This window comes from Dipodomys merriami, unplaced genomic scaffold (genome assembly GCF_024711535.1).
Source record: "Dipodomys merriami isolate MVZ:Mamm:240054 unplaced genomic scaffold, mDipMer1.0.p SCAF_94, whole genome shotgun sequence".
Lineage (NCBI taxonomy): Eukaryota > Metazoa > Chordata > Mammalia > Rodentia > Heteromyidae > Dipodomys > Dipodomys merriami.
In genome coordinates, this window is record NW_027206557.1 from 741,243 (window position 1) to 754,114 (window position 12,872).

Here is a 12,872-nt window from a genome sequence, read left to right on the forward strand (position 1 = left end):
ATGAAACCGTGAGGGCTGTGGAGTATTATATGAGTAGGAGGAAAAGAAAACAAAGGAACAAACAAATGTTTATAGAAGCTCTAAAGATAATCATTTAATATAGTTCAATGTGGCATATGTTGTAAGTTATGAATCAACTTACAACATATTACTCAGACTGTGGTAAGAAAACCCACATGATTCAATATTTTTAAAGGCTACAATTTTTTTATTACTTTGAAGTACATTTATTCATTCATTCTTTAAATATTCAGAAAACTTCTAAATGCAGGATAATTTCATAGAGTCTAAAACAATGGTTATTCCAAGTGTTTCTGAAAACTTTTTCGTTTCTTTTTTAATAACGTAGTTTTCATTTATATAAGAACACATAGTTTAACTGGGTACTGGTGGCTCACACCTGTAATCCTAGCTACTCAAGAGGCTGACATCTGAGGATTACAGTTCAAAGCCAGCCTGGGCAGAAAAATCTGTGAGACTCTTACCTTCAATTAACTACCAAAAAACCAGAAGTAGAGCTGTGGCTCAAGTGGTAGAACACTAGCCTTGAGGAAAAAAAGCTCAGGGACAGCACCCAGGCCCTGAGTTCAAGCCCTATGACCAACACAAAAACAAAAGCAAGCAAACAAAAAGCTATATAAACTTAAGAGTGACTGAACTCTAAAGATTTTAGTATAACTTCATGTCCCCTTCCCACCCCTACCCCCGAAAAAACCCTTCTACTAAACTGTGGCCAAAGTTGACCAGAAATCAAACATACACATGTGCGTGAACACACACACACACACACACACACACACACACACACACACACACACACACACACACACACACACACACACACACAAACACACACAAAAAGAGAAAAGGTGAGAAAGGGAGAGATTATCTCCCTTAGGAATTCATTTGACTGTCAGCAGCCCACTGGTCCAGAATTTTTTTCGTTTGTTTGTTGATTGGTTGGTTGTTTGTGGAGCTTGAACTCTGGACCTGGGCACTGTCCTTCAGCTCTTCAGCTAAAGGCTAGCGCTCTACCACTTGAGCCACAGCACCACTTCCCGTTTCTTAGTGGTTTCTTGGAGAAGAATCTCATGGAGTTTCCTGATGGGGCTGGCTTTGATCCAAGATCTGAGATCTTAGCCTTCTGAGTAGCTAGGATTACAGGCGTGAGGCACCTGTGCTCAGCCAGAATGTTCTGTGGGTAGTTTTACCACTATTTAGGTGTGTTCAGCATATTTAGAACTTTTTGAAAAACAGAACAAAATTGGTGGTTTTGAGCAGTTATTTCCCCATGTCGAACTCAATCTTTCTAAACACAAATCAAGAAAACCTGTGTTAGTCCTGACTTTCTCTTTGATCTGGATAAATTAAGATAATCTATAAATGTTTTGTTCTATTCATCTCCTTATCTGCGTTTTGCCATGCCGTGAACAGAATGGACTTTCTTGTCTGGTTATCCAAGTGTGGTTTTGTGCCTTTGGAGCTAGCTTCTGATTAGGATTGACCTAATCAAAGTGAAGTAAAAAATAAAAAAGTAGTTGAACATCCCTCCACCACCAAAAAAAGATCATGTGTTAAACCTCAAAATTTAAAAAGTCTTAATGAATCTCTACCACCTGTTGGACCATGTTGCCTGGGTGGGGCATGTAGACATTGTGTCCTGGCCAGCACTGTACAACTGTAGCTTACTGGGTCTTCTCCTTCAGAGACCACAGGGACCAAGTATGAGCAGGGACAAGTGCTCTGATATTTTATAATCCTTTAGTCTTGCTGAATCGAGCAAGGTTTTGATCCAGCCTCCCTCCCGGGCCCTGCCTATAAAGAAGTGAATACTCTGGTATAGGCTAACAGCACAGAAGGCAGTTCCACAGGTCAGTGATCCTCTGTTTAAACCACCGGCTCCCCCCTAAAACAAAGAGCAGTAGGTCACAGCAGCTGATTGCTGTCACACTCAAGAAGATTTCATTGTAAAAGGCAAAGCTGTGGTTACAGCCCTTGGAGTGGCCGACCACATACAGGTAATAGATCCGGAAGATCTGGTAGGGCAGAAAACAAACCAGGATGATAGCTATGAAAACTAGGCTTTTCAGTTGAGCCCAGAACTCCTGGTGGGACAGTAAAGAGTGGCGGAGCCTCCTGGCCATGGAGACGGTGAGGAAGACTTGGAATCCCAGGAGAAGGGCCGCTGTGGCGATGACAAACACGACTATCAGATAGTTGAGAATCTGCACATAGTCACGGGAAAGCTCCTTATGGAATCTGAAACAGTGGTGTTCGTCATACTCTTCTCGATTCCCATACTGAGAAACTACCACAGGTACCACAATCACGATGACCAAGATCCACAGGGCTGCGCTGGCAGCCACAGCGTGCAACTTGCGGTAGAATTCCACCTTGTCCTTGCCCTTGAAGAAGGTGAGGTACCTGATGACCAGGATGACCAGGTAGAAGAGGAAGGTGAGGTACATATGCACGTGCAGCATGGCACTCACGAATTTGCAGAAGGGCAAACCGAATGCCCACGTACCCTGGATGAGGTAGGCCAGGCGGAATGGCACGGTCAGCAGGAAGACTCCATGGACCACCACCAGGTTAACCACGGCCGTGGTGGTCACTGAGCGGGAGTTCATCTTCACCAGCCAGAACAAGATAGCTATGATACCTGTCAGGCCCCCCAGGAGCACGACAGAGTAGAGTCTGGTGAGATGGGGCGTCAGAAGAGGATCGCAGGAGGAATTCCCAGAAGTATTGTGCTCAGCCATCTTCCAGATGTCTCCTGAAAGACAAAAGGCAGGTGTGTGCCCCGCCAGCCCCCAGAGCCTTGTGCAGAGTTCCCACTGGGCGCTGAAAGGCTGTGGGATTTGTCTTTGGTCACGACATAAACTTTATGTGCCTTAAGAGTAAAGATGACTTCACCTGTGTGTCCATCAGAGACCGAGAATGGAGTAAGCCATCATGAGAAGTAGTCCATGTTAGATTGCTAACACACAACCCCTCAGACTGGTGACTTTATAAAGAAAAGCAATTAATTTTGGCTCACAGTTCTGTAAGGCCAAGGGCCACCTTGGTGATAACCTCCTTGCGGGTAGGGTAGCAGAATTGTGCAGCGGTCCTGTGTCTGCATCTCCTCTGGTCCTGCCTTCTTTCAATAGAAGCCTCTGTGATTGGGCCACAGGGGTGCTACCTTAATGATGTCAGCTAATCCTCATCACCTGTGGACGATCCCACCTAAAAGTACCATCATTGGTGTCTAATATTTCATTATGGGAGTTGTATTTCATGTTGAGGACCACACTTTGGTGTCATTTTGAACCAAACCATCATAGCTGGTAACCCTTTTTCTTTAACCTGTCCTGGGCTTGAACTTGGGGCCTGAGATTTTTTGCTCAAGGCTAGTGCTCTACCCCTTCAGCCACAGCTCCACTTTTGGCTTTTTAGTCATTAATTGGAGATAAGAGTCTCACAGCCTTGCCTACCCAGGTTGGTTTTGAACTGTGATCCTCAGATCTCAGCCTCCTGAGGACAGGATTACAGGTGTGAGCCACCAGTGACTAACTTGTGCCAATTAACTTGACAAAAAACTCAGTTAAGTCAAATCAGTAGGCAAGCAAAATAAGGGTTTAGCTGGCTTCGTTATCATGGGTCTGTTGTCATCCAGCGAGGCTTTGGCTAAGTTCTCCTCATTGGAAAGGTGACATGGCTCCACATTTTCATGTTTTGCCTCTAGATGCCTGGCAATTCCATAACAAAGCAACTGTCATTTTTCCTCCAAAGTACTCAACCCCCCCTGATTCTCATCCCACATTCTAATTTATGATTTAAGGCACCAAATCCTTTAAATTTCACTAAATAAGTCATGTCACATTTAAATTCTTTCAATGGCTTCTCACTTTTTTTAAAGATAAAGATGAATAGTCTTGCATGTCTAGGATATTCTGTGTTATAGTGGTAATTATCTTAAAACCAGATCCAAGGAACTATCTATGTCTGGGTACAGTGGTTTACCTTTAATCCAGAATATAGGTGGTGGAGGTTGGGAGGATTGCAGTTTGAGGCCAGTCTAGAAAGGAAGTTAACAGGCCCTCATCTCAGTTAATAAACCATGTGGTGCATAGCCATAATCCCAGCTATGGAATAGGTTGTAAGCAAAAGGATCTTGATCTGAGTCTGGCACCAGGGGAAAAATATGTAAAATATAACATATATATGAGACCCCCCACATTTGAAAAGCCAAGCTCAGAAAGATAAATAGTTCATGTCTTACTTCATCTGTGGAATTTAGGCCTAGAAAACAAATAAGACATGAATGTGAAAGGGGGATTTTTGGTAGGGGTACTAGGAGGAGAGAATGGAGAAAGAAGAGGGTGGTGAGGGTAAAGATGGGGGTGATATGATCTCAGTATATCATATGCACCTATGGAAATAGATGAGGAAACCCAATAAAAACTGAAAGTAAAAAATAAAACTAGGATTTAAGAAAAGAGCAATAGAGAGGGTGAATGCAAGCCAAGTACATTATCTGTATATATGGAAGTGAAGACCTTTTGTACTACCAATGCATGCTAATTTAACAAAAGCCTCTTCAGGTAAGCCAGTGGCTCACACCTGTAATCCTAGCTACTCAGGAGGCTGAGATCTAAGGATCTCAGTTCAAAGCCAGCCCAGGAAGAAAAGTCTGTGAGACTCTTTAGCTCACATTAACACCCAAAAGCCAGAAGAGGAACTGTAGCTCAAGTGGCAGAGCACTAGCCTTGAGCAAAAGAGCTCAGGGACAGTGCCCAGGTCCTGAGTTCAAGCCCTAGGACACACACACACACACACACACACACACACACACAGACAAAATACAAAAGCTTCTGCTCTGATGCATAAGAAAAAATGGACATTATTCTGTTAATATTACATTAAAGAATTATATTCTAAGTACTGAAATTGAAACATTGCAAGCTGAAACAATTCTCACTCACATTTAATGGTGTCCTATACATCTTATAGATCAGATATCTTTGTATAGTGGTTTCTTTCTATAACAATTCATAGCAACATCAATTCCACCAGAGCAAATTTGTTTATTTAAACCTAGACTACTAAAGATTTTCTAATCTGTTCCTTTGTGGGTCTGGAAGAGTTGAGCATCCATCAAGAAAGAAAAAAGAATGTAGAAGATTAAAATGGCTGCACAAGGGGCTGGGAAGGTGGCTCAGTGGTAGAGTGCTTGCTTTGCATGCATGAGGCCCTGGGTTCGAGTCCTCACCATCACATAAGCAGAAAAAGCCGAAGTGTCGCTGTGACTCAAGTGGTAGAGCGCTAGCCTTGAGCTGAAGATCTGAGGGACAGTGCCCAGACCCAGAGTTCAGGCCCTACGACTACAAAAACTACTTCTGCACAAATAAAAAGTTCAAAGATTAAAATCGTGGAAAAAAGTGTCCTCATTGCAAAACACTTCAGCACACACATAAGAATAGATACTGGGGGGGAAGGTGGCTCAGTGGTAGAGTGCTTGCCTGGCAGGCATGAGACCCTGGGTTTGATTCCTAGGTACCACATAAACAAAATCTAAATAAAGTTAAAAGAACATATTTTTAAAAAAAGAATAAATGCTATCCAGAGATGAGAATAACCCCCAGACTGGGAAAGCTAAAATGTCTGGGAGAAGCAGTGGGGTATGAAGTATTGACAGACAGGCCAGGGTCATAAATGCATGGCCAAGACGTGGGACCTGGAGCACTGGAGATACCCAGGGAGAGCGACTGTGCTTAAGAACAAGGATCATTGGTAACTTTTAAGTGTGTTCTATGTGGAATCTTGAACTTTGTGCCTGGCAAGCATGGTCAAATGAATGTGCTTTTATTAAGTGAGAAGTTCTTTTTTTCTTGAATGCTAAGTGTATGTGATATGTGTTTGGACTGTTCAATATTTAAGCTCCAGGTTTGAAGTTTTCCCTGAGGTCTGGATCACAGATACTTTGAAGAATGAATCAAGAACAACCCAGAAGATACCCAAATAAAATATTTCAGGCATACTATTATGATATAAAGACTCTATATTGCTTTAAAAATCAAAAAGGGCTGAGAATGTGGCTTAGTGGTAGAGTGCTTGCTTAGCAGGCATGAAGCTCTAGGTTCTATTTTTCAGTACCACATACACAGAAAAAGCTGTAGGTTCTATTCGTCAGTACCACATATTCAGAAAAGTGGCTCTATGGCTCAAGTGGTAGAGTGTGAGCCTTGAGCAAAAGAAGCTCAGAGACAGGGCCCAGGCCCTGAGTTTGAGCCCCAGGACTGGCACACACATGTGTCCACGCACGCACACACGCATACACACACACACACACACAAACTAAAATAAATAACATGTGGTAGCTGGTATTTGGTACAGAGTTATATCTATAATGATTTAATAAACTTATGAAAAAAAAGATTCATCAGGAACATGGAACAAAGAAGGGGAGGAGAAAGAAATCAGAACAAAATTAAAAATGAAGGAAAAGAAAAAGAAGAGAAAGGAGACAGAAAGGGAAAAGAGTAAATTAGGCTTTGAGAGTCCCAGCCAGCAATGCTTCTTTCCCTTTTTGGCTTGAAGCTGACTGGGATGTTAGTATGAACTCAGGTCTTTAATTACAAACCCAGCTGGTTATCTAATATAATACATACTGTCTGCCAGGCAGAGCAGTCCATCCAGGTACAGCCTGAAAGAGGGTATGGGATGCCATTTCTGTTTCCATGGAAACAACCCATTGAAATACAGGGAGTCTGAGAATTCTTTAAAAAAAAATACATTAACAACAGTTATTTGTTGGTTCTATTTTGGCTGCTCACACAAATCTCATCATTTTTCTCTTCCCCTAAATACATTCACCATGTTCAAACACTCTCAGCTTGAGGTCTCCGCTCAGATTCTACTGCTCATAGAGTCCACTGGTCTTCCCAGACATCCCCAGATATCTTCACAAAAGAATCTGCATAGGCATGTCATTCCTTCCTTCTTTGTTTCATTAATTCCACATTGAAGTTATGTGTGCTTTATTTTTCTCCTCCTAGGGCTTGAACTCAGGGCCTGGGGGCTGTCCCTGAGCTTTTTTGCTCAGGGCTAGTGCTCTATTACTTGAGCCATACCTTCACTTCTGGATGTTTTGCTGGTTAATTGAAGATAAGAGTCTCTGAGGTTTGCTTGCCCAGGCGGGCTTCAAACCCATATCCTCAGATCTCAGCCACCTGAGTAGCTAGGATTATAGGCATGAGCCACCAGCCCTGGGCTTGTGCACTTGTGCTTCAGATTTCTTTCAACACTATCGTATTTGTTTTCAACGGGTTGTTAACTAGATAGGTAAAATTATGGTGGAAACCATATTGAATTGTGAAACCTTTCTTTGACAGAGTCATAACTGGTAGACCACTAACTGATGTCAGGATTTCCAAAATCATCAACAGACCCTGTGCAAGCTGTCTCCAGGGAGCATGGCTGCCTTTCTAGTTGCCTATGAACCACCAAGTCCTGTGCAAGAGGCCTTTCCTGATCTCTTGGATTGACCTGAGAAAGCCAGTATGACCCATTGCCTCCAACTCCAATTTTCCTGTACATCCTTCGAGATCTGGTACCCATTGCAAACCTGAAACCAAGCATCTGTTACTCCATTTGCCCTACTTGGTTTATTTCCATGAGAAGAATGAAGTCTGAATAGCTATCGTGCTGTTAGCCCTTTACATTTCAGGGCATACTTCCTCTCTCTCCAGTCCTAGCTTCACCCACCCACCCAAGCTCCAGACTCACCATTCCTAGAATATTCTTTCATGTTCCCAGCTTGTTTCTTCTCTCTATACACTTCAACTGCACAGCTAAACACTAGACAGAAGTTCACATTGCATCTTAAATGATGTCATTCCTCTGAAAACCTCTCCTTGGACCCTCATAGTTTATGGAAGGTAGACACCCTGTGTAAAACCAGAGTCCACTGGTTTGTGCTAAGTCAGCCTGTGCTCATTCCACTGAACTCTGGTTCTCCCGTCCTGCCTGCATATTGCTGCTTCTTCTGCCATAACCACACCCCACAGGCAGTAGCTTTGCATGAGGCTCAGCTGGGGGCAATGTTCTTGTGTCTTGACAGAACCCCTCCCAATGGCTGACTTATTTTGGGCTTTGGTGGTCACTGCCCAGGACTTCAGGACTACCACAATGTCAGCAGTTACAGGTGGAAGTGACTTCTGTGGCTGCTTCAAAAAAACCTGCCACAGACCCACTCTTAGAGAATAATCTACAAGAGTCCTGCAAAATAAGAGTCTTACAAAGTAAGAGTCCTGCCGAGTTTGTGACATTCCCACCCTCATGGGTATGTAGACCTCAGGTGCCAAGGCCTTTCTCCTTGTATAAAAAGATGAGCAGCTATAATCTTGCGGACTTCTCCTATCATTTAGTAAACAAATAATTCATCTTAAGGGTTTCTTGTGTAGGAAAGACTCTGAAATGAATAAAGCATCTCCTTGTGTTTACATCTCCTTCTGTTTGGCTCGAGAGAAAGAAATATCTATATTATTTATAGGCACTCCAATGAGTTGGTGAACATGCTTCAAGAACTCAAGAAGGGCAGTAGTTATTTTAAGATGTACTCAAGAGGAAAGGTATGAAAATGGAGTAACAGATGCTTGGTTTCAGGTTTGCATCGGGGACGGGATCTTAAAGGATGCATTCAAATGCTGGATGGAGAGAGGAGGGAGATAAAGCACTCCAGGTAAAGACCAGGCTCTGAGAAAGGACTTGGGTGCACATGCAGGAAGTTACCAACTGTCTGTGGGGACTAAGAGATGAATGAGGAGAGCACAGGTGAGAATGTGCAGGCACGGCTTACCTACAACTACACTCTGTGGGGCCTTGCTAGAGATTATGAGTGATGAAGAGATTTTAGATTAGCAAATAACATTTTAATGTCCCAGGGCACAGGCTAATTTTTGCAGTAGGATGAAGAGTGGTAAGTACTATCATGAGTTGGTGATTGATTATGTTGATCAGGTTTAAATAGGTGTGAAGTCAGTGCCTGCCTGGGAGAATGTGCCCCAACATAACCAAAGTCACTGAAGCCACAGGTGAGAGAGGAAGGGATGTGCTTCAGGCATCCCACCAGCAATAACGTCATCTTCCTATCAGATGCAGCCTTAAAATGAGAAGAAGTCTTCTTGGATTGGGTTAGGAAAACCAATGCCATGTTAGAACTAACAGAATAGTTACAGTTTGCTTAATATAAATTATTTATAAGTTATTCCTTCTACTTGTAAAAGAAAATGAAACATCTCAATATTATTGAGCAAGAGAGAAAGAGGGAGAGAGGGAGGGAGAAGAGAGAGGAAGACTAACCTGAATATTGTTTTGGGGGTTATTTTTGGTCAATTAGGGGGCTTGAATTCAGGGCCTGGGTACTGTCCCTGAGCTCTTTTACTCAAAGTTAGTGTTCTACCACTTTAAACCAGAGCTCTACTTTAGGTTTTTGAGTGGTTAATTTGAGATAAGAGTCTCATGGAGACATTTCTGCCTGTGCTGAAAACCTTGAAAAATGGCTTTGAACCGTGATCCTCAGATCTCAGCCTCCTGAGTAGCTGGGATTACAGGCATGAGCCACTGGCTCTGGCTAACCTGACCTTTGATCATGAGAAAGGAAAGGAAGAGATACTGGCTGAGAATGTACTTGGTGGTAGAGTGTGTGCTTAGCATGCTTAAATCCTTGGGTGTAATCCCCAGCACCCCAAGTCCGAATCAAGACAGTGAGTCAATGGAGCTGGGGACTGATTGCCTTCATGTGGACAGAACAGGGAAGTGTATGACTCATGGCTTCTCTGCCTAGGCAGCTCAGTGTGGACAATGGCAGTATTCAAGGGCTCTGGGTGGCCAGGCCCTGTCCCTGCTTATCTCCTTTTGCTCTTCATCCATCTTGGCTTCACTTCCTCCTGCTGCAACCTCAACAAATGGCCCCCTTGAGCTCAGCTTCCTGATGATGCAAGGTGAGGAAACAGCCCTCTGTCCCCTTTCTTTCCTTGTCCATACCGGCTCCTGTCTCTGTTGTAGCTGCAGAGTTTAAGAAACTCCTGTCTCAAGGATCACAAGCCAAAAAGCATGAGATCTCAGTGTTGAGGGAATCATAAAAGCCACAGCATCCAATGCACACATTCTATTGTGGAGACACTGAGGCCCACACAGGGCCTTCACAAATGAGCACATGAAGTCACTGGCTTACGCTCAGGGCCTGAGTTCCCTTCCAGAACAGTGTTATGGCCCATCACTGCCACAAGCAGACTCCAGAAACCTAGAGAGGTAGAGGGAAGCCCCCACGAGGTGGAGGTCTGTTGTAAGCCCACAAGGAGGCCCTCATCTCTAGAACATGGCTGGGAAGCTGGATGGCTGCTCAAGCATAATTACAAGAGACAGAACAGGGTTTCTAAGGAGAGGTTGAAGACAGACAAATGACTTCCTTGCCTTTGAGCTATCCTTCCAACCAATTCCATTTTATTGTGTTTGTTGAAAAGAACTAGGCGCAGCCAATTTAATCACTCACCCTGGGAAAGTCAAGCAGCAATTTAGCCAATATGCATTGAGAAAAGACCAGGGAATGACAGCTCCCATATTAAACATCCTCTCGGAGTGAGCCGAAAACAAAAACACAAACCACAAGGGAAAAATGGAGGGGGGACTGTCTAAAAATAACTGGAAACAGGTGAAAAACAATAATAACAAAAAAATCAGCTCTGTAGAAATGCATTTGTGAGAATGCTATGCCTGAGTAGAATAGAGAATGATCCCCACACTCAGTGTCAGGTTTTTCACTCTCTGACAATCATTTTTTTTCTGTTCTGTACAATGTAAAAAATGTTTGTCTGGATAGCTTGGAGCAAGTGAGCTTCAGTGATCAAAGCATTCTGTTTGAGCCAGAGTGGTGGTGCAGTTTGAGTTGTAATTTCTTCTATTGCTTTAGGAGTTATGCCTGGGAGGGCAAGGACCTCTGGTCACCTACCAGGCCGGTGTACACTGCCTCATACCATGTAGGCTCAGGATGTTGAAAGTCCCAGGTCTTTCTGTTTGTTTGTTCAGGGTAAGATCCACAGAGATCCATCACACCTGTCAGGCTCTCATTCTACCACCTGATTCTCCACAAGGAACCAACCAACCAACCAACTTTGCAATAGTTTGTGTCATTCTGGAGATATGGAATCTGAATCTGAGCTGAATGTGGATCCTACAAGTGTTGCTTCAAAGAGTCTCTCCTTGTGGTCTGAGGGTTACACTTTGCTCTCAAGACGTAGGTCTGTGGGATGAGATGGAGCTTGTGGAATTCCTGAATGCTCCAGCCTGCCTGCCTGCCACCACATCATTCAACCTACTGAATCCCCAGCCCCAAAACACAAGGTGTTAAGTAAACATACTGATATAAAATTTTAGGGAGGAGGAATTCAGGCAGGCAAAATCCGGTACAATAGTTCGCTCTTCTCTGTGCTTCGTCTGTCCAGTTTCCTCCAAAAATATTCAATGCAAATTTTCAAAATGCCCCAATCAGTTTTCAATTGCAGGCTATTTTGCATAGCGTGAAGGAATTTCATACCACACTGTTTCATCTCTCCTAGTGTCTGGTGTGTCCACACTACATGCATTCCACACCTGGTCACCAAGAAGCCATCTGGATTTTCAGCTTGTCTGTGTTGGTGTCAGAGCCATGGTATTGCAGCAGTCCTAACTTTACTTAATAATGGTCCCAAAGCACAAGCATCATGATACTCGCGATTTGAAAAAGCCAAAGAGAAGCTGCAGAGTACTGTGCTTCCTCAAAGTGACAAGGGGAAAGTTCTCAGGTTAGAAAAATATCTTTTGCTAAGATCAAGGTTTCTAACATCTGTGCATGCAATCCTGAAAAAAGCAAAAGAAATAAGCTAACTTTGCTTTCAGACTTACAAATGCAAACGTGAGGGCCATACCAAGAACTTAATTGAGGTAGAAGAGGCATGAAGTTATGGGATATAGGGTTATCTTCAGTTTCAGCTATTGAGGAGGGATTTTGGAATAAGACTGCACTCAGAATTGCTAGTAACTTCTTCACCTTCAAGTTTGTTGGTTTGTTTGTTTTTTAGGTTCCAGCAAACACCAAAACATAACAAGAAATCACTGGAGAAGGCTGTTTGCATGCAGCCATTCACTCAAGTGTTTCCTCTGACACACCCACAGTGGCATTCTTCCCTTTCCCCCACTGCCATCATCCATCTCCCCACCTGCTCACCCTTAGCTCAACATTTGCTCCTGTAACTACCAGGATTGTTTTTTTGTCTGTGATTTTTGTCTTTTAATCTTATTACAAAATAAGAGGCAACTACATTAATGAAGCCTAAGAAAAATGAGGTAAGTAGAATTATTATTTTTTGTATTCATTTAAATACTTTAGCATGTTTCTTGTTGTTATCTTTCTATGTATCTGTGTTACTTAGATCATTATAATCACATTATATATAGCAATTTCCAACCCATATTTGCATTAGCAATTCATCAAAGTATTAATGTGTATGTACATATGTATATATGCATGTATATGTATTAGTTACTTAGTTAATCTGGCAGTACTGTGAGTAGAACTCAGGATGTTGCTCTGCTTGCTAGATTGGTTGGTGCTTTACTACTTGAGCCGTACCTCCAGGTCTTTTTTTGCTGGACATTTTCGAGATGGAGCCTCATGGACTTTTCTGCCCAGACTGGCTTTGAACTGTGATTCTCTGTATCTCAATCTCCTTAATAGCTAGGATTTACAGTGTCCTGCTTGTTTCTGCTTTTTAAAAAAATGACTATCATATCTTATTAGATAGATATCTCCAACAAGTTACCAATCAAATTGTCAGTGGCATTATGTTTCT

General features: G+C 42.9%; 1 protein-coding gene across 2 annotated transcripts in view; it reads right to left on the reverse strand.

Annotated features, from left to right (window-relative positions):
* Nucleotides 1-212: 212 nt before the first annotated feature.
* The window catches only part of LOC138821819 (probable G-protein coupled receptor 141), a 37,638-nt gene continuing 24,978 nt past the window's right edge, over nt 213-12,872 (reverse strand). For both annotated transcript variants that reach the window (XM_070014278.1, XM_070014279.1), the window contains one exon: nt 213-2,776. In XM_070014278.1, coding sequence (XP_069870379.1) covers nt 1,845-2,776 — 932 coding nt within the window. In that variant the 3' untranslated portion in view covers nt 213-1,844. The remainder of the gene's footprint in view (nt 2,777-12,872) is intronic.